Here is a 24,347-nt window from a genome sequence, read left to right on the forward strand (position 1 = left end):
ATTATGTACAATAACGATCAGGGTCCAGTGGCTCTGGCATCCTCCATCACGAGGTGCTTCAAGAAGCTGGTCATGGCACATACTAATTCTAGCTTTCCAGGCAACCACAACCCACTGTAATTCACCTGCCACTGAAACAGGTCTACACGGATGCCATCTCCCTGGCCCTACAATCATCGCCGAAGCACCTGCACAGTAAAGTTTCCAAGGAGACTTTGAATTGTGCACAATTAGGCACCAGGCATAGGACAGTAAAAAGAAGTTAGGTTTAATGGAGGGGCCATTGTGTGAGTGGGTCATTGTTAGAGTGGGCAGTTCAGGCTTTGGTTCATAGAGGTTTTTGTGAGGAGAGGCGAAGGCTGTAGAAAGCTTTTTTTCCTCCATTTAATTTTTCTTTCTTTCTTCTTGCAGTTAGAGCAGTGGGGATGCCAGGCAGGATAGTGGAATGCTCAACTTAAGGCATGTGGAAAGGCAGGGAAACCTCCAGTGTCCCTGACAACTACACCAGCAAGAAGTTCATTCAGCTGTAGCTTCTTTCCAACCCTGTTAAGGAATTAGAGCAGCTGCTGGACGAACTCCAGATCATTCAGGAGGCTGAGGTGTTGATTGATTGTACATACAGAAAGGTAGTTACATCCAAGGTGCAGGACACAGGTAAATGGGTGACTGTCAGGAGGGGGAAAGGGAATAGGCAGCCAGTGTAGAGTACTCCTGTGGCGGTTCCCCTCAACTACAGGTGCAGTGCTTTGGGTAATGCTGCGGGACAGCGTGAAAGGTAGAGTGGTCAGATCTCTGGCACTGAGTCTGGCGCTGTGGCGAGACAGGAGAGCGGAAGAAGAGGAGTGCAGTAGTGACAGGCAATTCCATAATTAGAGAAGCAGAGAGGAGATTCTGTGCATGTAAAAGAGACACCTGGATGGTTTGTTGCCTCCCAGGTGCCAGGGTCAGGGATGTCTCCGATCGGGTCCACGACATTCTAAAGGGAGAGGATGAGCAGCCAGAAGTCTTGGTACATAGTGGCACTAATGATAAGGGTAGGAAAAGGGAGGAGGTCCTAAAGAGAGAATTTAGGGAGTTAGGTAGAAAACTGAAAAACAGGATCTCCAAGATAGCAATCTCTGGATGTTGCCTATGCCATATGCAAGTGAGTTTAAGAATAGGATGATCTGGTAGATGAATGTGTGGCTGAGGAATTGGTACAGGGTGCTGGATCATTGGCATCTCTTCTGGGGAAGGTATGATCTTATAAAAAGGGTAGGTTACACCTGAACCTGAGGGGGACCAATATGTTCAGCCGCAGGCTTGCTAGAGCTGTTGGGGAGGGTTTAATCTAGTTCGGCCAGAGGATGAGAACCAGAGTATTAGTGCTGAAGTTGAGGCAGTTGGGATGCAAGTAGATGTAGTGAGTAGTGAGACTGTGAGGAAGGACAGGCAGATGGCAGGGTAAAACTGCAGTCAGTGGGATGAGTTGCAGTGTAACAGGGGGACAAAACTGAAAAGGGTGATGAGTACAGGAGAAAGGGTGTTCTGTTTGAAAGTATAAGTAATAAAGGAGATGCTCTTGTAGTGCAATTAGACATTGGCAGATATGATGTTGTGGGCATCATTGACTTGCAGCTAAAACATCATCAAAATTGGGAGCTTAATATCTAAGGATATACATTGTATCAAAAGAACAGGCCGGTAAACGGAAGGGGTGGGGTGGCTCTATGGATAAAAAAAATGAAATCAAATACTTAGAAAGAGGTGACATAGGATGAGAAGATGTAGAATCCTTGAGGGTGGAGTTAAGAAACTGCAAGAGTAAAAAGACCCTGATGGGATTTGCATACAGGCCTCTGAAGAGTAGCCAGGATGAGGGGTACAAACTACAATGAGATAGAAAAGTCATGCAAAAAGGACAATATTACAATAGTCATGGGGTATTTAAATATGCAGGTAGATTGGGAAAATCAGATTGGTGCTGGATCCCAAGAGAAGGAATCTATAGAATGCGTACGTGAGCAGCTTGTGGATGAGCCATCTAGGAGAAAGGTAATACTGGATTGGGTGTTTTGTAATGAACCAGATTTGATTAAGGAGCTTATGGTAAAGGAACACTTAGAAGGCAGTGATCATAATATTCACACTGCAGTCTGTGAAGAGGAAGTTAAAATCTGATGTATCAGTATTACAGTGGAGTAAAGGGAATTACAGAGGCATGAGAGAAAAGCTAACCAAAGTTGACTGGAAGGGGTCACTAGCAGGGATGATGGCAGAACAGCAAGGTGTGTAGTATATGGGAGCAATTCGGAAGGTGCAGGAAAGATAATTCCCAAAGATGAATATGCACCCTAAAGGGAGACTAATGTAACCTTGGCTGATGAAGGAAGTCAAAGACAGCATAAAAGGAAAAGAGGGATAATGCAACAAGAAATAGTCCCCAGACTATTGAATAAAATTCATAGGATGGGACTAAATTGAATCATCTTTTGCATAACTTGGCAGATATGATGGGCTGAATGGCCTCCTTTTGTACTTAAATATCTATGGCTTGACCTTGTGATTTCATACTGGATTTATTCCAGTACAATATCTAACCAATAATCCTATTACACCAATCATTTCTTTAATGGATATGATTTTTCATTGGGCAAACATACGTGGCCAAATATATTCTAATGTTTTGATAGGAAAAATATTTCCCAGTGTTTGCACTTTAGAAATAGGGAGCCAAATCTCTAAAGACTGGTTGTTGGAGTATTTAGAAAAAATAAACATGAATCTGCTTACTTATTTCACACACCAAAGGTGGCTATGGACAGGGAATATATTTCAAAAAATTTAATGACTGACACTAACCACAATGGGCAAAGTCACAGTGGATCCATGTGGCATGTGGAATTTCTTCCCAGCAAAGCACATGCCTGGAACCACAAATGTGGAAAATTCAAGTCAATAGAACCAAAAATAGAAAAAAAGTACAAGGTTCTCTGCTGAGGCAGAAAAAAAGTTGCAATTTATTTTCAGCCAAGATGCTCAGTTTGCTTCTAGCTGGCTGTGGAATTACTTGGGAGATTTATGCAAAATTAATCAGTACTGAAGGCCATCCTGCCAACCATGCCTGTGCCATGTCTTTAGTGGCTTCCAATGTATCCCCTTCTCCTGCCCTTCCCCCAGAGACCTAAATCCTTCAAAAATGTACGTAATTCCCCACATACAAAACTGCTGAAACCACTTCCATTTTGGGCAGTGGAACGCAGCCCACTGTATAAAATAAATTTGCTCATTTTACCTCTGGCTTTTGCTAATCACCTCAAATATGTACTTTTGACTACATTGTAACTGAGAAACAAACACCCTCAATTTAATCATTAAAACTGTTCATCATTTTGAAGACTTTTACACGATTTTCTCTTCTTTAGAACCATCACAGGTTTCCCCTTTCTTCACACAGCTGACTCTCTTATCCCTCGTGTCATTCTAATTCTAAACACAAGAGATTCTGCAGATGCTGGAAATCCAGAGTAAAAAACACAAACACACACACACACAAAACGCTGGTGGAACTCAGCAGGTCAGGCAGCATCTATGAAAAGGAACAAAGAGCCAACATTTTTGGCCGAGACACTTCATGCTGCCATTCTAATTAATTACTTTTGCATTAATTGACAGGGAGGGATCTTGAGATGTGGATGGATCAGGAGAGGTGGACAGTGGGGAATGGGCAAAACAACTAGAGGGGTGAGGATGGGCTCAGAGAGGCAGGTAGCAGATGGGCTGGAGAGAGATGTGAGCAAGAATGGGTCGTGAGAAGCCAGTTGGCTTGGTAATGGGGGATTTTTAGAGAAGAAGTTGGGAGAGGGTAGAGAAGAGGGAGGCTGGTGTGACAGTGGGGGAAAAGAGAGACTGAGGGGGAGGGGGACCAGGAGGCCAGGAAAAATGAAAGGAACAAGATGCACTGACAGTTGAACACCCTGACAATGTCAGATATGTCAGCATGTACAACAGATCCCTCCCCCATAGCAAAATGCATAAACAGAATACCAGGGGTGATTGATAAGTTTGTGGCCTAAGGTAGGAGTTGTCAATTTTAGAAAACCTAGCACATTTATTTTTCAACATAGTCCCCTCCTACATTTACACACTTAGTCCAGCGGTTGTGGAGCATACAGATCTTGGACCTCCAGAAAGTGTCCACAGCAGGGGTGATTGATAAGTTTGTGGCCTAAGGTAGAAGGAGATGAGTTATACAGCTCTCGTTACATGCACATCAATTCTTTGAGTGATTATGCAGAAAGTTTGAAGTTAATAACTCATCTCCTTCTACCTTAGGCCATGAACTTATCAATTACCCCTGAGTTATTAACTTCAAACTTTCTGCATAATCACTCAAAGAGTTGAACTGCATGTGCACGTAACGAGAGCTGTATAACTCATCTTGAGGTCCAAGATTCATATGCTCCACGACCGCTGGACTAAGTGTGTAAATGTAGGAAGGGAAACAACAGGAATTCTGCAGATGCTGGAAATTCAAGCAACACACATCAAAGTTGCTGGTGAACGCAGCAGGCCAGGCAGCATCTCTAGGAAGAGGCGCAGTCGACGTTTCAGACCGAGACCCTTCGTCAGGACTATGTAGGAAGGGACTATGTTGAAAAATAAATGTGCTAGGTTTTCTAAAATTGACTCCTCCTACCTTAGGCCACGACCTTATCAATCACCCCTCGTATATTCAAAACAGTAAAGGGGGCAGTTTTATTTTCTCTAATTCCACTTCCCAAAGCTGCACAACTGAGCACTGTAGCTTATTAAAGAAAGAAATTTTAAAGCTGGAAACTCATGTTGTATTCTAAGGACCCTTATGGTACCCAAGCAAGAAATCATTTAAAGACTTTAATCTCAATTATAAATTTGGTGAGTAATATTCCCATTTCTTAAGTTATTGTTTGAATTGCTGTTTTACCAATCTAAAGAAGAAATTCATTACAGGGGAAAAATTAATCTTTGAATTAATTCCCAGCGATGTTAGCACCGACTTTCCATTTCATGTTGTTCAATGGATTATGTAGTTTAAGAGTCAATCTCTGCAGAATTACATCACCAAAGTTGCAATGCCAATGAGAGGATACAAGTCCCCCAAGGTAAAGGAAGGGAAGCTGAGATAACAAGCAGCTGGCTCCTGCACCTGTAAAATGTACATGTAGATATTGATGAGGATACAGGCTGTGTGATCCACACAGTGTCTACAATAATACTTGAGCTCAGCACTTCGGATGTGATACAACAGGGCTACAGCAGCTCTTCAGCCAGCAAAAAAAAACAAAATAGAAGGTTCTTTCTAGTTAATCACCCATCAGCTCATAATGGAAACCCAAAGAAATATTTTCATTCAAAGCCATAAACAGATAGAATTCAAGACACCAGACAGAAACTTCTAATGAATTTTCCAACCAGGGAAAAGAACAAACAAATGTTTCATCTGCTGATTTTAACATACAAAGCTGAAAGACAAACAAATTAGTTCCGCATCCTTTAGAGATATCAACAGCGTAATGAAAGAGTTTTCAGTGTAACCTCAGAGCAGGCAGAAACACAAGCACCTTGGAGACACACTCTTATCTGGCTACATTCAATTTAATTTCTGTAGAGGGTATAGCAGCTGTAAAAAAAATTTAAATAAAGGGTATAGCAGCTGTAAAAAAAATTTAAATAAACTCAACAACAAAAATAATTAATTACCACAGGATTACCTCATTTACTGCATCGTCCTTTCTTTGGTTATAGTACTCCAAGTCCCGATTAACACCAGGCACTTTGTTCCTTCGTTTATAAGACTGCTCCCTCCAGTTACTGAATTCTAAGAAGACAAATGCAAATCAATATGCATTACAAACCGGCAAAAGTGGCAAGTATCAAGAAATTAATAATGTTCCTTCTTCAGGGACAGAATATGAAACTGCTGTTCACCAATAAATATGTAAAGAATCAAGTTAGGAAAATTGTATTTGCCCCATTAAACATCCTATCATATTATTACTTTATAAATATGAATATCACAATGTTCTTCCATCTAATTAGCATGCTTGATATTTTAAACATTGATCACTGAAGAAAGAACATTTTTCTCTAACAGAAATCTACTTCTGTCATGGAAAAACCTAAATTCAATATTTATATACAACATATTAACCAATTATAACCTCTTAGTTATCTTTTTTTTGATCGATCACCTTGCCACAGTCAACTGTAGTAACATACGTGTAGGAAATTGTTGTCTTCTTCGTAAGCACGTCATCAGAATGAGGGCAAATTTCACTATAGCTCTATGGGTACTAAGACCATTATGGTACGTACAGATTGGACCAAAGATAGTGCAAGAAATGCTGGAAAAGTTGGGTGATGTAATCCTTCCATTGGAGAGATTGAGCTTCCTGACACATGAAATGGAAGCTCCCAAGACTTACCTAAATGTTTTTTTTCTACAATTTGGTCGCAAGGCAGGGATTCCTAGGAGTCAATGAGGATTGTGCTTCATTTTAAGCAGGTTTGAAGACATCCTTGAATCATTTCCTCTCATCACCAGGTAATCTCTTTCCATGAAAGAGCTCAGGACAGTCTGTCTGGTTCAGGGGCCTAGCGTGTACAGGTGAAGTAACCGGGCCTTATTTGGCTTCAAATGCTGTGGACGCAGGGTTCAGAAAGTACGATGACATAAGCTCATTTATTTTTGCCAGCGGGTTTTGTGGGGTCAGAGTTGGAGATAACTCTCCCATGCCTTTACGGTGGGAGAGTTGTCATCCATTTGATAACAAGTTAGAATTCAGGCACTGAATGCATGCAAATACTGTCTCCATATTGCAGTTAATAATTGGGGCTCGAGGATTATTGATTGTCCATTAGTTTTGTACATTAGTCCCACTCCAATGGTGAGGTGCAGACTTGCAATGAAGAGGATTAAGAAAAGTGCTGGGGTACAGATGCAATCTTATTTCATGTCAGCTTTTGTTATGGATTCAATGGTTAGGCTCACAGCTTGCATGCTATCATAAAGGGAATACAAAATACAGATCAATTTCTCCTGGGAGCCAAATCTAAGGAATACACTCCATGATTCAGCTTAATTAGTTGCCAAATGCTTCAATGACAAAGAGAAAGGCAATGTACCTTGCACTTCTCTTGGAGTCTGGTGGTAGTCTGTCATATCCAACAACGACAGCAGACATGTGCATGAGAGTTTTTTTTAAGTGGAAAAGCTTTGCACTGGGGCAGTTCCACGCTCTCAGCCTCAGGAGTCCAGGGCCAGGGGTACATAGGACGGGGCACACGACAAGGGGACCCTTTGTCTCCTTTAATTTTTACTATATCTATTGAACCACGTGTATATTTAATTAGAAATTCTCCTCAGATCTCCCCTATTACAATAGGTACAACATCACATTCAATATCACTTTACGCGGACGACACACTAGCTTATATGGCAAATGATCAACAAACTCTCCCCTAGGTTTTACAAAGACTGGAGCAATTTGGATTTCTTTCAGGATACAAAGTTAATTTGTCAAAATCAGCACTGATGCTAATTAATACAGGTAAAAGTAAGATGTCTCTCCCTCCCCAGATTAAGGTTGCAAATGAGGTCCTCTATTTAGGTATTAAAGTTAATACTTCCCTATCATCTGTGGCTAAAACAAATTACTCTTTAATTTTGAAAAAAAAGAGAAGATATTAATAGATGGAGACACCTGCCAGCATCAGTCCCAGCCCGTATATCGGTCATTAAAATGAACATCTTACCCCGCATTAATTTTATCAGCTCAATGATCCCACTTGCACCTCCAGCAGGATATTGGCAAAAACTGGACTCCTTACTACGATACTATGTTTGAAACGGTAAACGACCCAATATAAAGTGGTCAGCTCTACAATTCATAAAGTCGGATGGGGGATTGGCATGTCCAAATTTTAAGTTGTATCACTGGGCATTTATATTAAAAAGTCTTGGCTATTGGATGGAGGAGGATAAAGTTTCGTCATGGAAAAATATAGAACAAGAGCTAATAGCACCAATAAGGTTGAAGGACTTTCTCCTTATAGGTATGTCTACCAAAAAATGTGATTTGTATTACGGTCCAATTTTAACCCATATGCTACAAGTGTTTAGAGCAGCAGCAAAGTTCCTAAAATTTAAAAGCATATGGTGCAAATCATCTCCATTATGGAACAATAATCGTTTTCTATCGGGGGGGGGCACCATTCACTAACAGAACTTGGGAGGAGAAAGGTGTTACTATTCTTCAAGATATTAATGGGGCAAGTACTATCCTTGCTTTCAAGAACTGGTATCTTGATATAATATTGATAAACACTCTCTTTTCTTCTACTTTAGAGTAAGATCAGCTTGTAAAGCCTACGGGATACCCTGGGGGTCAGATTTAAAGGACCATCCCATTTTAAGTTGGATACAGAGTGCTCCAGGACAGATAGTGTCATATATCCATGATAAATCAAACCCCCAGAAATATTTGCCCACATCAGGAATGAAAGCCTGGGATAGGGACATATCTGAATTGGGACACGATGCGACTGGAATACGATTTGGGATAATGCCGCCAGTGCTTCGAAAAACCCAAATCATCGGTATATACACTTGAAATGTTGTCATTGAGCACATTTAACACCGAGAATTAGACATCAAATGGGACTGGTTTCTGACCCATATTGCTCATTTTGCCCCCATGGAACCACTGGCTCTTTTATACATGTTGTATGGGAGTGTCCAGGGGTTTTTGGTTTGTCGGGGGTTATCAGTACTCTTACAGAACTAATGGGGGTACAATTACCAATGGACCCCACTGTACATCTTCTAAATGATGACTCCCACCTTTCCCTGACGGAAAAAAAAACACGCGAAGTCTGGCTGGCAGCCTGACTGCAGCTAAGAAGATTGTAGTCCAGCGTTGGAAACCTCCCCGTGATATTTCAAATACTCACTGGCTTCAGAGCTTTTTGGACATTTCTTACCTGGAACTTTCATCAGCAAGAGTAAATGATGCACGACCAAACACAGTCTTAATGTGGACAAATTTGATATCTGACATAAAAGATCTTCTGTTAAAATAGGAATGCTCTGTCTGTGTATGTACTACTATTCAGTTGGTTGGTGGGGGAGAGAGAGGGGTGGAGGGGGATAGAGGGGTGGAGGGGAGAGGATGAGGAAGAGGATGAGAGGTGGAAGGGGGGGGATGGTGATGAAGGTTGGGGGGTGGCTGGGATAAACAGCCAAAATGTAATCGGCAACTGGTAATGTAATTTGTTGGTGTTGCAATAAAATTTAGTGATTGAAAATATGGACACAATGATGCCACAGGTAATCTGCTGAACTAGGGATCATTTCCAAATAAAAAGTTATTTGTGAGGTCTTCCTTGATTGGATATAACCTGCAGGTTTGTGACTGTTGGGGTTTCTATCTGTTCTGTGTGATTCAAGCTGGTGGCTGATTGAAAACAAAGAGCCATAAATTACTGATTTAGGCAGTGAGCCAGTAGGGTTGGTTTGTACCATCTGAGGGGAATAATGCTCATAGTGATTTTTGGCAAGGTATACATCTCTATAGTTAGAAAATATGTGATAGCATTGAACCAGTGGTAGCTTTATTACTTCAAATAAGTAATCACTTTTTGTATATATTCCACATTAACATCAGTACAGCAGAAAGGGGTACAGGGGTTTTTTATAGAATATGACGAATAAACAGGAATAGGATACTAGGATGGTCAAAGATGGGAGGGTGAAGTGTAGGGGTGTGTGTGTGTGTGTGTGTGTGTGTGTGTGTGTGTGTGTGTGTGTGAGAGAGATTGGGTGAAGGGATTTAGAATGTATGTCTAGTGCACATTCTGGAGCAGAGGGTGGCGGTAATGCACCATTAAGCTGGATGCCAACCGCCGTAAAACAAGACACAGACAGACAGTACAGCAGAAAATGCTACCCCTCCCCACCAAAAGGTAAAAAACCTCATTTGGAGAGATTTCTGGGGTTTTATCAACGTCATGATATTTTCCATGTTGTTGTATCAATTCAAAACAATCTTAAGCTTATGTCATAGCATATAGAACTACAGTACAATAATTCAAATGTGGGGTTCCACACAGCCATAACCAAGCCCCACTTGGTTGTAAAATAAATATATTTAATCAAAGACTGCTTTCCATACTTTCATAACCTATTAATCATGATAATTTTCCACATCTTCATCTGAATTTTTCACACTCTCTGAGGCGGATGCCTGGTTCTCAGTCTGCCAGTCTACACGTCAGTACACTTGCTGGGAAGAGGGCAATAAATGGATGCTAGCCTGGAGCAGCGCCAATAAAAAGTTAACTGTCAGTCACATGACCTACAGCCAATGACACTAGAATGCAATATTTGAATTGGTAAAGAATGAATATAAAAGCAGGTTCTTCAAGTGCGTTGGTAGTGGTAACTCTGTAGAATACGAGGAACATGTGGCCAGCCGCAGACACTCCTTTTTAAATGGTGATATCTTTTCTGTTCTTTGATTGTTCAATGTAGGTCAAGAAAACTTAGTAGGTGCACCCACAAGTATTGGTTGTGTAAGTTCATGGGTTCTTCTGTTAAGACAATAAAGGTATTTGTCGGTAATTACAGATTCCCTCGGTGTCTCCCTGTTCATTATTACAAGGGGTAATTCTTGGAACAGTTGATATTCAGCGTCTTCATTGCGTCACTATGATGACTCAGCACCTTCATTGAGTTAATATGATGAGCTACAGTTTTTACTTATAGGAATTGATTTTGAAATACTGGTATCCATTTTGAGAACAGTGGTGAGCAGTTCTGATACAGCAGGCATTATTAATCTCTCACTAATTGTATCAGATTTTCCACACTTTGCTATCATTTTGGAAATGTTATAAGAAGCACTGTGACTACTATCAAGATCATTTTTAGCTTTCTTAGCAAATGACAAGTGTGCAATGCTTTTCAGATGCTTCTTTCATCTTCTGGAGCTGAGTAATACCATAATTCACCTTTTCAGGGTGTCTTTTACAAAAGTGTTCCTGCAATCTTGATGGTTTCATGGCTTCATCAGACAGTACAGTATTACAAATTAAATCTGATGGGAACAGACTAAAACCAGGCTCCAGGTATGTAACATTGTAGACATACATTCTGTAGTTTGTTTCTTAGCATGATTAGAATTCAATGCTTTGCCACCTTCAGTCTCATAGAAATCGTGCCGTACGTATTTATCCAGCATATGAAGCAGAGTTCGTTTTGAACAGCTCAAGAGGAATCCTCGTGATCAGCCAATTCACTGATTGGCTCTATCTCACTGTTTTGTTCTGGCCAGGGTTGTATCGTTGGGTGACCTGTTTTCCGTAGATCTGTAGAGAAAGTTGAGAGGGTGTACTTGACTTACCAACAGTTAAATTGCATGAACTCGTTCCGTGCTGGAAGTCAAGGGGAACTGCTGGGCAGCCTGGTTGCTAATTTATGCATCCCCAATAATGTCTGTTTGGTTGGTAAGGTCAGACAAGATTGTCGAGTTTCAGATGCGTTGTGGTGATGTGTGCTCACCGCCTGCAGAACTAAGGTTTTTCCTGCGTTCCAGTGCCTCATCCTTTTTTCTTTGGAAGTGCCTGCTCTACTAACGGTTGGTCAGGTCTCGTGCCTCAAGTTAGTGTGCCACTTACCGCCCCCCGCCCCCAAGAATCTTGAACACCCCCAACAACTTTTATTTCCCCTATTGCCCCCTTAGGACATGTAACCACCTCCTTGGGGAGCAGTACTGCCCATGTTGGGATTCACTGTTGTAGAGGATAGAAACATAGAAACATAGAAAATAGGTGCAGGAGTAGGCCATTCGGCCCTTCGAGCCTGCACCGCCATTTATTATGATCATGGCTGATCATCCAACTCAGAACCCTGCCCCAGCCCTCCCCCCATACCCGCTGACCCCTGTAGCCACAAGGGCCATATCTAACTCCCTCTTAAACATAACCAATGAACTGGCCTCAACAGTTTGCTGTGGCAGAGAATTCCACAGATTCACCACTCTCTGTGTGAAGAAGTTTTTCCTAATCTCGGTCCTAAAAGGCTTCCCCTCTATCCTCAAACTGTAACCCCTCGTTCTGGACTTCCCCAACGTCGGGAACAATCTTCCTGCATCTAGCCTGTCCAATCCCTTTAGGATCTTATACGTTTCAATCAGATCCCCCCTCAATCTTCTAAATTCCAACGAGTACAAGCCCAGTTCATCCAGTCTTTCTTCATATGAAAGTCCTGCCATCCCAGGAATCAATCTGGTGAACCTTCTTTGTACTCCCTCTATGGCAAAGATGTCTTTCCTCAGATTAGGGGACCAAAACTGCACACAATACTCCAGGTGTGGTCTCACCAAGGCCTTGTACAACTGCAGTAGTACCTCCCTGCTCCTGTACTCGAATCCTCTCGCTATAAATGCCAGCATACCATTCGCCTTTTTCACCGCCTGCTGTACCTGCATGCCCACTTTCAATGACTGGTGTATAATGACACCCAGGTCTCGTTGCACCTCCCCTTTTCCTAATCGGCCACCATTCAGATAATAATCTGTTTTCCTATCTTTGCCACCAAAGTGGATAACTTCACATTTATCCACATTAAATTGCATCTGCCATGAGTTTGCCCACTCACCCAACCTATCCAAGTCACCCTGCATCCTCTTAGCATCCTCCTCACTGCTAACACTGCCACCCAGCTTCGTGTCATCCGCAAACTTGGAGATGCTGCATTTAATTCCCTCATCCAAGTCATTAATATATATTGTAAACAACTGGGGTCCCAGCACTGAGCCTTGCGGTACCCCACTAGTCACCGCCTGCCATTCTGAAAAGGTCCCGTTTATTCCCACTCATTGCTTCCTGTCTGTTAACCAATTCTCCACCCACACCAATACCTTACCCCCAATACCGTGTGCTTTAAGTTTGCACACTAATCTCCTGTGTGGGACCTTGTCAAAAGCCTTTTGAAAATCCAAATATACCACATCCACTGGTTCTCCCCTATCCACTCTACTAGTTACATCCTCAAAAAATTCTATGAGATTCGTCAGACATGATTTTCCTTTCACAAATCCATGCTGACTTTGTCCGATCATTTCACCGCTTTCCAAATGTGCTGTTATCACATCCTTGATAACTGACTCCAGCAGTTTCCCCACCACCGACGTTAGGCTAACTGGTCTATAATTCCCCGGTTTCTCTCTCCCTCCTTTTTTAAAAAGTGGGGTTACATTAGCCACCCTCCAATCCTCAGGAACTAGTCCAGAATCTAACGAGTTTTGAAAAATTATCACTAATGCATCCACTATTTCTTGGGCTACTTCCTTAAGCACTCTAGGATGCAGACCATCTGGCCCTGGGGATTTATCTGCCTTCAATCCCTTCAATTTACCTAACACCACTTCCCTACTAACATGTATTTCACTCAGTTCCTCCATCTCACTGGACCCTCTGTCCCCTACTATTTCTGGAAGATTATTTATGTCCTCCTTAGTGAAGACAGAACCAAAGTAATTATTCAATTGGTCTGCCATGTCCTTGCTCCCCATAATCAATTCACCTGTTTCTGTCTGCAGGGGACCTACATTTGTCTTTACCAGTCTTTTCCTTTTTACATATCTATAAAAGCTTTTACAGTCCATTTTTATGTTCTCTGCCAGTTTTCTCTCATAATCTTTTTTCCCCTTCCTAATTAAGCCCTTTGTCCTCCTCTGCTGAACTCTGAATTTCTCCCAGTCCTCAGGTGAGCCACTTTCTCTGGCTAATTTGTATGCTACTTCTTTGGAATTGATACTATCCCTAATTTCTCTTGTCAGCCACGGGTGCACTACCTTCCTTGATTTATTCTTTTGCAAACTGGGATGAACAATTGTTGTAGTTCATCCATGCAACCTTTAAATGCTTGCCATTGCATATCCACCGTCAATCCTTTAAGTGTCATTTGTCTATCTTAGCTAATTCACGTCTCATACCTTCAAAGTTACCCCTCTTTAAGTTCAGAACCTTTGTTTCTGAATTAACTATGTCACTCTCCATATTAATGAAGAATTCCACCATATTATGGTCACTCTTACCCAAGGGGCCTCTCACGACAAGATCGCTAATTAACCCTTCCTCATTGCTCAAAACCCAGTCCAGAATAGCCTGCTCTCTAGTCAGTTCCTCGACATATCAGCATTGGATGATGCTGGTGGTTATATTTTCTGCGGCAGATAGCAGAAAAATCTCTCTTTAGTTACCAGAGTCACATTTCTCTGTTTTTGAAGATGATCATAATTATATTGCTCACTTTCTCGTTAAGTTATATACAAACCCCAAACACTAGCCAGGATGTGGGATACAAATTTCAATGGGAAATAGAAAAAGCATTTGATAAGGGCAATGTAATGATAGTCATGGGGATTTCAATATTCAGGTAGATTGGGAAAATATTAGACACTGCACTACAGTTTTCTTAGCCTAATATAGTTCCAGAGTCCAACTTACTCACTAAGAATATTTTAGGTGAAAATTCATTTCAATTTCAGTTCACTTACATACTATAACTTCATGTGGACTACAAGTTAGAATGGGAAATAGAAACAGCATGTAAAAAGGGCAACATTGTGATAGTCATAGGAGATTTCAATATGCAAGTAGATTGCGAAAACTAGGTTGGTGCTGGATCCCAAGAGTGAGAATCTATAGAATACCTACAAGATGGCTTTTAAGAGCAGTTTTTCTGCTAGAGGAATGGCAATTTTGGACTGGGTGTTTTGTAAAGGTCCAGATTTAAGGTAGTTTAAGATGAGTTTAAGGTAAAGGAACCTTTAGAAGCCAGTGATCATAATATGATAGAATTGACCCGGCAGTTTGCAAAGGTGAAGCTAAAATCTGATGTACACTATCAGTACTACAGCAGATCAAAGAGAGTTTCAGATTGAGAAAAGAGCTGCCTCGTTAATCTCTTGCAGTTTTAGTGCCATGGTTATTATCACAGGATCATTGGGACTTGTACAGGATCATTATGGGGATTTGTATCTAATTATTTGGGTTGGAGGTCTGTAGGAGTGCTTGTTTTAGTATAGTTGAATTCAAGGGCATTATACTTTATGAAAGCAATTCTTAAAATAACATCTGGGAAGACTTTTGAAGAACCCAGTCTCTTAAAATAGTAAGTAGCTTTGGACAAGTTGCTGAAGTATAAATATAGGAAAGCATTTCAGCAATACAATCTGTGGAATGTGTTGAGAGGATTGTTAAAGCAGTCATGCTTAATTTCAATCTCAAGATGTGACCTGCATGTATAATTAGCTGTAAGCAACCAAAGTTGTTGAAGACAAGTGAGAGTGGAGCACAGGATTTAGAAAACTATTCAATTAGTTGATTGATTAACTCTGCATGATGAATGCTGTGCATATATGGAATAAATGGAACCAGCAGAGGAAATTGATGGTGTGCAGGTCAGTTGCAATGTACAAGTTCTGGTGCAGCAATAAAAGAAAGACTGTAATAAAATGACAACATAAATAAGCCATACAACCCTTCATTTACTCCACCATACAATTGAACGATGGCTGATTAGTCAAGGGCATCCACATGAAGGAGAACTTAAAATACCCCCTTAACAATTCTCTCCTCAAACCGAAGCATCATATAGCAGCCCATTCAGTTTAGCCTCATCACCAATTCTGACTGACACGAAGATAAAAAGAGAACATATCAGATAAAACAAAAGGCCTCGGGAACAAATGGGATACCTGGTTAAGTTATAAAACTTGATAGTGGTCAAAAATCCACAACTACACTGATACCTGGTCAGAGGAAGATATTAAGACCATAAGAGAATTTGGCCATTCAGCCCAACGAGTCTGATCCACTATTCCATCATGGATGATTTATTATCCCTCTCGTCTCCATTTTCCTGCCTTCCCCCTGTAACCTTTGGCACGCTGACTACCAAAGAATCTATCAATCTCTGTTTTAAATATGCTCAATGACCTGGTCTCCATAGCCATCTGTGGCACTGAATACCGCAGATTCACCACCCTCTGCCTAAATAAATTCCTTCTCATCTCTGTTCTAAATGAATGTCCCTCTATTCTGAGGCTGTGCACTCTGGCCCCAGACTCACCCAATATAGGAAACATCCTCTTCGCATCCACTCTATCCAGGACTTTAAATATTTGATGGGTTTCAATGATATTTCTAAACTCTGAGTACAGGCTCAGAGCCATCAAACACTTCTCATAGAACTCAACCTGCAAGTTAGCCTTTGGGAAATCCAGCACAAAGACACCGAAGTCCCTTTGCACCTTTGATTTTTGAATTTTCTCGCCATTTAGAAAATAGCCTTTGCCTTTATTCCTTCTACCAAAGTGCAGGACCATACACTCCCCTACACTATATTCCATCTGCCACTTCTTTGCCCATTCTCCTAACCTGTCCAAGTCCTTCTGCAGACACCTTGTTTCCTCAACACCACTTGACCCTCCACCTATCTGTGTATCATCTGCAAACTTGGTCAGAAAACTATCAATTCCATCATCCAAATCAAGTAACGCAAAAAAAAAATGCGGTCCCAGTACTGACTTCTGCACAAGCCATTTGTCACTGGCAGCCAACCAGAATAGGCCTCCTTTATTCCAACTCTTTGCCTCCTGCCAATCAGCCAATCTTCTATCCATGCTGGTACCTTTCCTGTAATACCGTGGGCTCTCATCTTGTTAAGCAGCCTCAGGTGTGGCATCTGGTCAAAGGCCTTCCTCAAATCCAAGTAAACAACATCCACTGACTCTCCTTTGTCTGTTCTGCTTGTTATTTCCTCAAAGGTTACCAACAGGTTTGTCAGGTAAGATTCCCCCTTAATGAAACCTTGCTAACTCTGGCCTACAGTCTCATTTACTTCCAAGTACCCCAAAGCCTCATCCTTAACAATTGACTCCAACATCCTTCCAACCACTGAAATCAGGACTCTTAGGCACCCATTAGTCTCATGAGACAATGGATTTGCGCCTTGGAAAGTTTCCAGGGTGCAGGCCTGGGCAAGGTTGTATGGAAGACCAGCAGTTGCCCATGCTGCAAGTCTCCCCTCTCCACGACACCAATATTGTCCAAGGGAAGGGCATTAGGACCCATACAGCTTGGCACCAGTGTCGTCGCAGAGCAATGTGTGATTAAGTGCCTTGCTCAAGGGGACAACACGTTGCCTCGGCTGGGGCTCGAACTCATGACCTTCAGGTCGCTAGTCCAATGCTTATATTATACCTCAGCAACTTGTCCAAAGCTACTTACTATTTTAAGAGACTGGGGATTTCAAAAGTCTTTCCAGATGTTATTTTAAGAATTGTTTTCATAAAGTATAATGCCCTTGAATTCAACTATACTAAAACAAGCACTCCTACAGACCCCCAACCCAAATAATTAGATACAAATCCCCATAATGTACAAGTCCCAATGATCCTGTGATAATAATCACGCACTAAAACTGCAAGATATTGATGAGGAGAATAATATTTCTGGAAAATAAATGCCTTGGTACTTATCAATTTTATCCATTTTTTGATTTCTTACATTATTAACAGGATTTTTAGCCTCGTACGCTTTTCTTCCATGCTACTGGATTTTCTAATTTAATTTTCAACTTGTTTTAGAACAACTACATTTCTTCTAAAGCCCCTATAAATATACCATAATAAATCTGTTAGACAATCTGTCTTTCCTATCACATGGTATGACCTTCACGTATCATCTCTATCTCAGCCTCTCAATCTCCTGAAAGAGGTTAAGGAAAGAGGTTTATAAAGAGAGGGTAGATGATGATGATGATGATAGATACGATATTGATCCCAAAGGAAATTACAGTCAGAGTAGCATTACAAGTGTGCAGACATACAAATTATTAGAAGAGAAAAAAGAAAGAATAAAAACTAAGTTGGCTCAAACAGTCTAACAGGAGGGGGTCATCACTTCCTTGGCTATAGGTTGACTCATTATAGAGCCTAATAACCGAGAGCAAGAGTGACCTCACACAGCACTCTTTGGAGCAGCACAGTTGTCTTAGCCTATTACTAAAAGTGCTCCTCTGTTCAGCCAAGGTTGCATGTAGAGTGAGAAACATAGTCCAGAATTGCCAGGATTTTCCGTGGATCCTTTGTTCTACCACAGTCTCCAGTTTGACTCCTATAACAGACCTAGCCTTTCTAATCAGTTTATTGAGCCTGTTGGCATCACCTGTGTTGATGCCATTGCCCCAACACACTACCACATAGAAAATTGTACTGGTAGATCATGTGAAGGAGAAGCCTGCATACTCCAAAGGACCTCAGTCTCCTCAGGAAGTAGAGGCGATTCTGGCCCTTCTTATACACAACCTCTGTGTTGGTGCTCCACTCAAGTCTGTCATCCAGGTGCACCTCCAGGTACTTCTACCTCCTCTCCACATCTAGGTCCTTACCATCAACAGTAACAGGAAGCAGAGCAGCCTCAGTCTTCCTAAAGTACACCACCATCTCCTTTGTCTTACTGATGTTGAACTACAGATGATTCAACTTACACCATTTGACAATATCCTCTACCAGGGCCCTGTATTCCTCTTCCTGACCTCCCTCTATAGACCCATCTAATGCTGGGTCATCCGAGGATTTCTGCAGATGACACGACTCAAGAGTTGCATCTGTAGTCAGAGAAGAGAAATAAACACTGAAAATCCTGCCTGAGCAGAATCCAGACCAAAGGAAACGGCAGGCTACATGGGAGTTTGCAATGTAGAGTGGATTTGTTAATATTTCAGATCAGAGAAAGATCAAAAAGACACTAGATACTACAGATTGAAGACAAGACTGGTTAAAAAAAAAGCATATTAATCTTAAATTCCAGAGAGTTTGGAAGAAGAATGATTGGGAATAAACCAAATCTGAGAGAAAGAGAGGAGGATCGGGAGGTGGGCGGCGGGGGGGCATTGTAGGGAGAGATAGTTAATACTAGAGACAGATAACATTACAGCAGGTTGAGGTTAGTTATCTCAAAAGATAATACAATCTCTTGTCCTGAAGGCTGTGGGTTTCCCAGACTGAAGATGAAGTGCTGCACGTCAAATGTACTTATATCAGTGCAGGGTGAAAGAGTAATAAAGAATTAAAACAATACATTCAGGGTCGCCCTTTCTAATAAATGAAGGCATTTCACATTCACCCCATCTACAGTTCAATTCTCCATTATCAGGTAGACAATGTTATAGGCACTAAATACAATAACTAACCTGGTAAGGAGTGCATTTAGACCTGTTTCATGTAAATGACCATTTTGACCGCGTGATGAAGAGAGGAATGGGCATAGCAGAACACTTTGTATCTCCTGCACTTAAATGGCAAATTATCAGAAGTTAGTGGAGATGGAAAAGCAGACCAGGGAGTCATAAATAAATGGACAATGAGGGGAAGGTGTATCTTGTGGTGGATGTGGTAAAGGGAATAGCAAAGGAGAGGCTACAGCTCAGGGAAAAGGACGACACCTCAGAAACACCTGCGTGGAAAGTCTCAGAGTTACTGCCACAGAAGCAGAAATGTGAGAATGAAATGGAATCCCTACAGGAAACAGGGTGGATGGATCCATCTATGTGTAGGCAAAAGAGACATCCAAAAGTGCCAAACATTCGTGTATTGTTAGATCAAGTTATAGTACAGCAGAACTGTCTTACTTGATTACTAATTTGAAGTCAACATCACTGGTGCTGTATGTTGGAGCAGTCAAAGTTTGCTTAACATAACGTGTCCTGGCATGTGATAGCTCCATACAGAATTTCAGAAATTCAGGATGCACAGCTCTGGAGCCACACCAGAAAGCAGTGAGACTTTCTACGCAGCGTGGAATGTTCCGTGGGTTATGCCAATATCCAACACCCTATGCCAACACAGAAAATTCAGCTTGTGTGTGACCAATGTAATAGCCGTAATAACAAAGAAACACTGGGCTCAAGGATCAGGAAACACAGGGAATGCAATCATCTGCCAGTTCCGCTTTTACCCGTTTCAGTTTGCTAATCTTGACTGCCGGTAAACTAAGCTGAAATTACACTTGGGTATCACCGCAATGCAAGAAATCCAGCAGCAAATCTGTGTTTAGTTTCCCTTCTTTGCTAATACCTCAGAGTCAAGAGGTTTTGTTTCCATTGCATTTCTCTGAGATCTGAGAACACCAGTAAGTCCCAGCTGGAATTTCCTGTCTCAGGAAGGATGTGCAGCTTAAAGGGATTGAGTGGATTCTTCTAAATTTCTTGATGTTAGCTTTGACCTCAGTGTACTTCTAGAGAGATTCAAAGTGCCTAATGCCTTCTGATATGCCTCCCCATAACATTAAACAGTTGTGAATCTGGGATTCCCTATGCTACATTTTTTTTTGAGGGTGTTTGAAAAGAAACATCTTCATTGTCCACATGGAATCAAGCTTGCCATGATGCAGCTCAGAGTAAGATGATTGCTTTGGGAATCTGTCATCATATACCCAGATGTTACGGTCCACTAGGTGAACGTGATCAGAGGACGTTCTCATGGAAAAGGGACACTGACATGACCTATCCAATAGTGGATATGGAGGATTTTGCAGAAGCCATACCGGTGGCACTCCTCCAGCATTCTGAAGATCCTACAATGTGTTACCTTCATTTCTGATGCCTACAGAAAGGCATGGATCATTGTTGACCTGTACATAAGCATGGCTCCAACTGTTCTCCCTTGCCATCCACCCAAGTGGAGCTCTTTGATACTACAACTGCCGACCTAACTTTAAGGTTCAAAGGTTCATTTATTATCAAAGTATACAATTCTTCTTCTTCAGACAGCCACAAAGCCAAGAAAGAAAAGAATGGTAGCATGACCATCAAACTCCCAAATCTCTCCTCCCCACACTATAAAATGAACAAAAATGGAACAGGCACATCAAACCCCCCTCCCCCAGACACTGAAATGGGAAAGATAGGCTGAAAAACACAGAACACACAAAAAAAAATAAGATGGAAAAAAAGTCCACATCCAAAATGCAGAAAACTTATTTTTCCCTCTTCTGTTTGGACATGTGAAGATTCAGAGCTGAGATATCTTGGTGAAGCCCAAACAAGGCATCAATGTGCTGCCATTTGATGATAGTATTAATCACAACTTTCACCACATTAACGAGTGCAGAATAAGTTAAGTGCACAAGATCTGTCCAATTTTTTTGTAAAGAGGAGATAGCTGGATAAATAGTTTAGTACTGAAGAACTGATGATTCTTAATAACCAGAGAAGAAAATTTGATGATGTCACCATCTTTTGACTCTTGTGTACAGTTTTTGGCCATAAATGAAGTTAGTTATTGGGCTAGAGTATTTGGAGTTCTCTCCTGAGGATTATCCTCTCTATTACGTGCTCAAAAATTTTTGAAGCTCAAATTGCATCTGGTTACAATCTAGTACTTCCTTTCCCAGTTGCTACAAAATTCATTGTTTTGATTTGGCATGAACAGTACAAGAATCTTCTATTATATACAAAAACATTTTTTTTCAATTCATCCCTCTGCAGTTGCTTAGCAAATGAAGCATCAATAAGACTTTTGCACTATTCTGCGATACTTCATTTTGTGCCAGGGCAGTTTTAACCTATTCTTACTCCGGCTTTTTGCAGAGGGCAGAGAGAACAAAAATCTCACAGCTCCTCAGCACTGAGTTGAAAAAAAGCCAAATTTAAATCTGCAAATAGTTATCTGGCGTTGATGGATGATACTTTACTTATAGCTCCTCTTATCTTACTTTTAGTTCAAACTTCATAACAGTCCTGGGGCCAGATTTATCTATTCCTATTTCTGATTTTGCAGCTTGGATTAAAGTATTAACTAGTTACTTAAGACAAGGTCAAAAACATTGGTTTTGAATATGTTTGACTAAGACTTTTCTCTGCTAGAGTTGCTAGTCTTGGGTTCGTGGTATTCTCAAGAGATTTAAGCAGATACGGCTGCCAAATTATTGCTATGCTGTGAGTGGGTTGTTACCCTGTTGAAAGTGTCATCTTTCCCAAAGTGATATCAAATCAAAATAAGAGTGGCCTTTTGGCCGAACGTAGAATATCCCATGGCACTCTACCAAGAGGAACTTGGACATGTTCTGCTCTCTTGGCACATATTTATCCTCAGGACTATGATCTTATAGTCATTTATTTCAATGGTGTTTGTGGAACCCTGCATCAATTCCTCTGCTGATGCACATGAATGGATGAGCTTTACTGAGAGGAGAACAATAACATGATGAGCACTTCTGCAGCAGCTGCCCAAGGTGGGGCAATCACGCTGACTTAACAGATATGCAATTACGAGATCTGACAAAGATGACGTTGATGCACAGTCTTAATCTCAGGCCAAATATGACGTTAAGATTTTAAGCAATCTGATATTTCATATTTACATAACAGATTGGAAGAGCAATGGGTCAGCAGCTGGGTAACAGACTTTGGGATACAGACCAAAGACAATGGCTTTGAGAGTAGCAGAACTACCATTAGGTCAGCTGGTGGTGTAGTGGTATCCTCACCAAACCTTGAATACCAAACCTTGACGTGAGAGGCCCTGGGTTTGAATCGGGCCAACTCCTTGCATGCTTTCCATCCGTGTTGCGTTGAGCATCAAGCTAGCAACTCGGCCTGATAAAACAGAGAAACGCTGAAGAAACAGCAAGGCGGCTGCCTGATGTGCAGGAGGAAAACTACTACGACATTTCGATAAAGCAGTTCAACAGATTAAAACGAACAGAAGGGTCAAGTCAGATGGTGGCGAAGTAGATGTGTTTTTTCTAAATGATGATGTGATGGCGAGGGGCAGCAAATACACAGCAATTCGTTTTCAGTTGCTCCTTTGTAATTTTCACCAGCTCTAACATTCGACCACCAGGTACATTTTCCCTCCTCTTCCCTTTCAGCATTTGAAGGGATTACTTCCTTTGCGACTGTGGCTCACTCAACTGTCCCCACCAATCATTCCCCTTCTTATGGCTGACTCCCATGCATCTACACCCACCATTTCACCTCTTCCCTCTACACATCCTGCCACCCAGTCTTTCCAAGTGAAGCAGCATCTCACTTGCACTTCTCTCAATCTCATTTAATGAATTTGGTGTTTAAATGTGGTCCCCACTACATAGGAGAAACCAAAATAATTTGCTGTCTTCATGCTTAGTCCACAGGGGTGAACCTCAGTTCCCTATTGCTTGCCAGTATAATTCACCTTCCCACTCCCTACCTGATCCATGCACTGCTAGAATGATGCCCACGGAAATCTCGAGAAAAAGTAGTCCATCTTTCATCTGATTATATTGCAGTTCTCCAGCTTTAGGTAACTCATTCTTTAACATGCCCATCTTTATCAGAACCAGTCATTAATCTGTAATTTTGGCTCCATTTTCTCTCTCCTTTAGTACAACCTGATTTTCTGCACACGTCCCACAGCATTGCTATGAGCACCCATAATTCAGACACAGTTATTGGATTCTAACGGCCAGGTTAAACCACTTGGTATCACCCTATCAGAGATATTCCCTTTGTACCACCCATCCTTCCCCACATTAAACATCAACTTTGGATCTACTTCTGCGGATGTTGCCTGACCTGCTGAGTACTTCCAGCATTCCCTGTTTTTATTTCATATTTCCAGCAGCTGCAATGTTTTGTTTTTTTTATATCAAATTCTCTGCAGCAGGAAGCTGGTTGGAGGAGAGGTGCAGCACCAGGACAAGATCAAAGACGGGCCAAGGCATAGCTACGCTAGGCACCAGTCTGCACTGAGATTGAGTCTGCTGTGGATCCACTGGTTACAATCAATGATTCCTCAGACAACAGGATACATAAAACTAGAGGCTACCAATGTTGTATTGTTGTTTAAAATTTTTGAAGAGGTAAATCAAGAAATGAAAAGCCAGCAGGTTTTCCTTGGAATCCATTCGAGGGGCAGTACAAACTTCCATTAAAAAAGGTACAGATAATCAGGAGCAGTCAATAAAGACTTGTTAAGAGAGTGTCATGTAAGCACATTATTGACATTCACTGCTGTAGTACAATTTTAACTAGTACAATTCCCAGACTCTAACCCATTGACCGGCCTACCCTACCTCAAAGGAATTGCGTGCCTGCATGATTAAAGTTCAGAATCTGCCATTCTGAATGGTCTTGACCACAGTTTTCAAGCCCACGGCCCAACCAAGATATTGCTGCCCCACTTTATGTACCTTCAGGCAGAGAGTCAGGTTGTTGATCTCAGCACTTGAGGTTGGACTTATAGGCGATTGACCGTGATCATTAATCCATT

The 24,347-nt window shown here is 41.4% G+C and overlaps 1 protein-coding gene across 3 annotated transcripts in view; it reads right to left on the minus strand.

Annotated features, from left to right (window-relative positions):
- b4galnt3b (beta-1,4-N-acetyl-galactosaminyl transferase 3b) overlaps positions 1-24,347 on the minus strand; it is a 177,148-nt gene that overhangs the window by 104,438 nt on the left and 48,363 nt on the right. For all 3 annotated transcript variants that reach the window (XR_010019183.1, XM_063057972.1, XM_063057973.1), the window contains one exon: positions 5,733-5,839. Coding sequence is in view for 1 of the 3 variants with exons in the window: in XM_063057972.1 (XP_062914042.1) it covers positions 5,733-5,839 (107 nt within the window). In the remaining 2 variants the exon portion in view is untranslated. The remainder of the gene's footprint in view (positions 1-5,732; positions 5,840-24,347) is intronic.

The sequence above is a fragment of the Mobula hypostoma genome, chromosome 9 (genome assembly GCF_963921235.1).
Source record: "Mobula hypostoma chromosome 9, sMobHyp1.1, whole genome shotgun sequence".
Lineage (NCBI taxonomy): Eukaryota > Metazoa > Chordata > Chondrichthyes > Myliobatiformes > Myliobatidae > Mobula > Mobula hypostoma.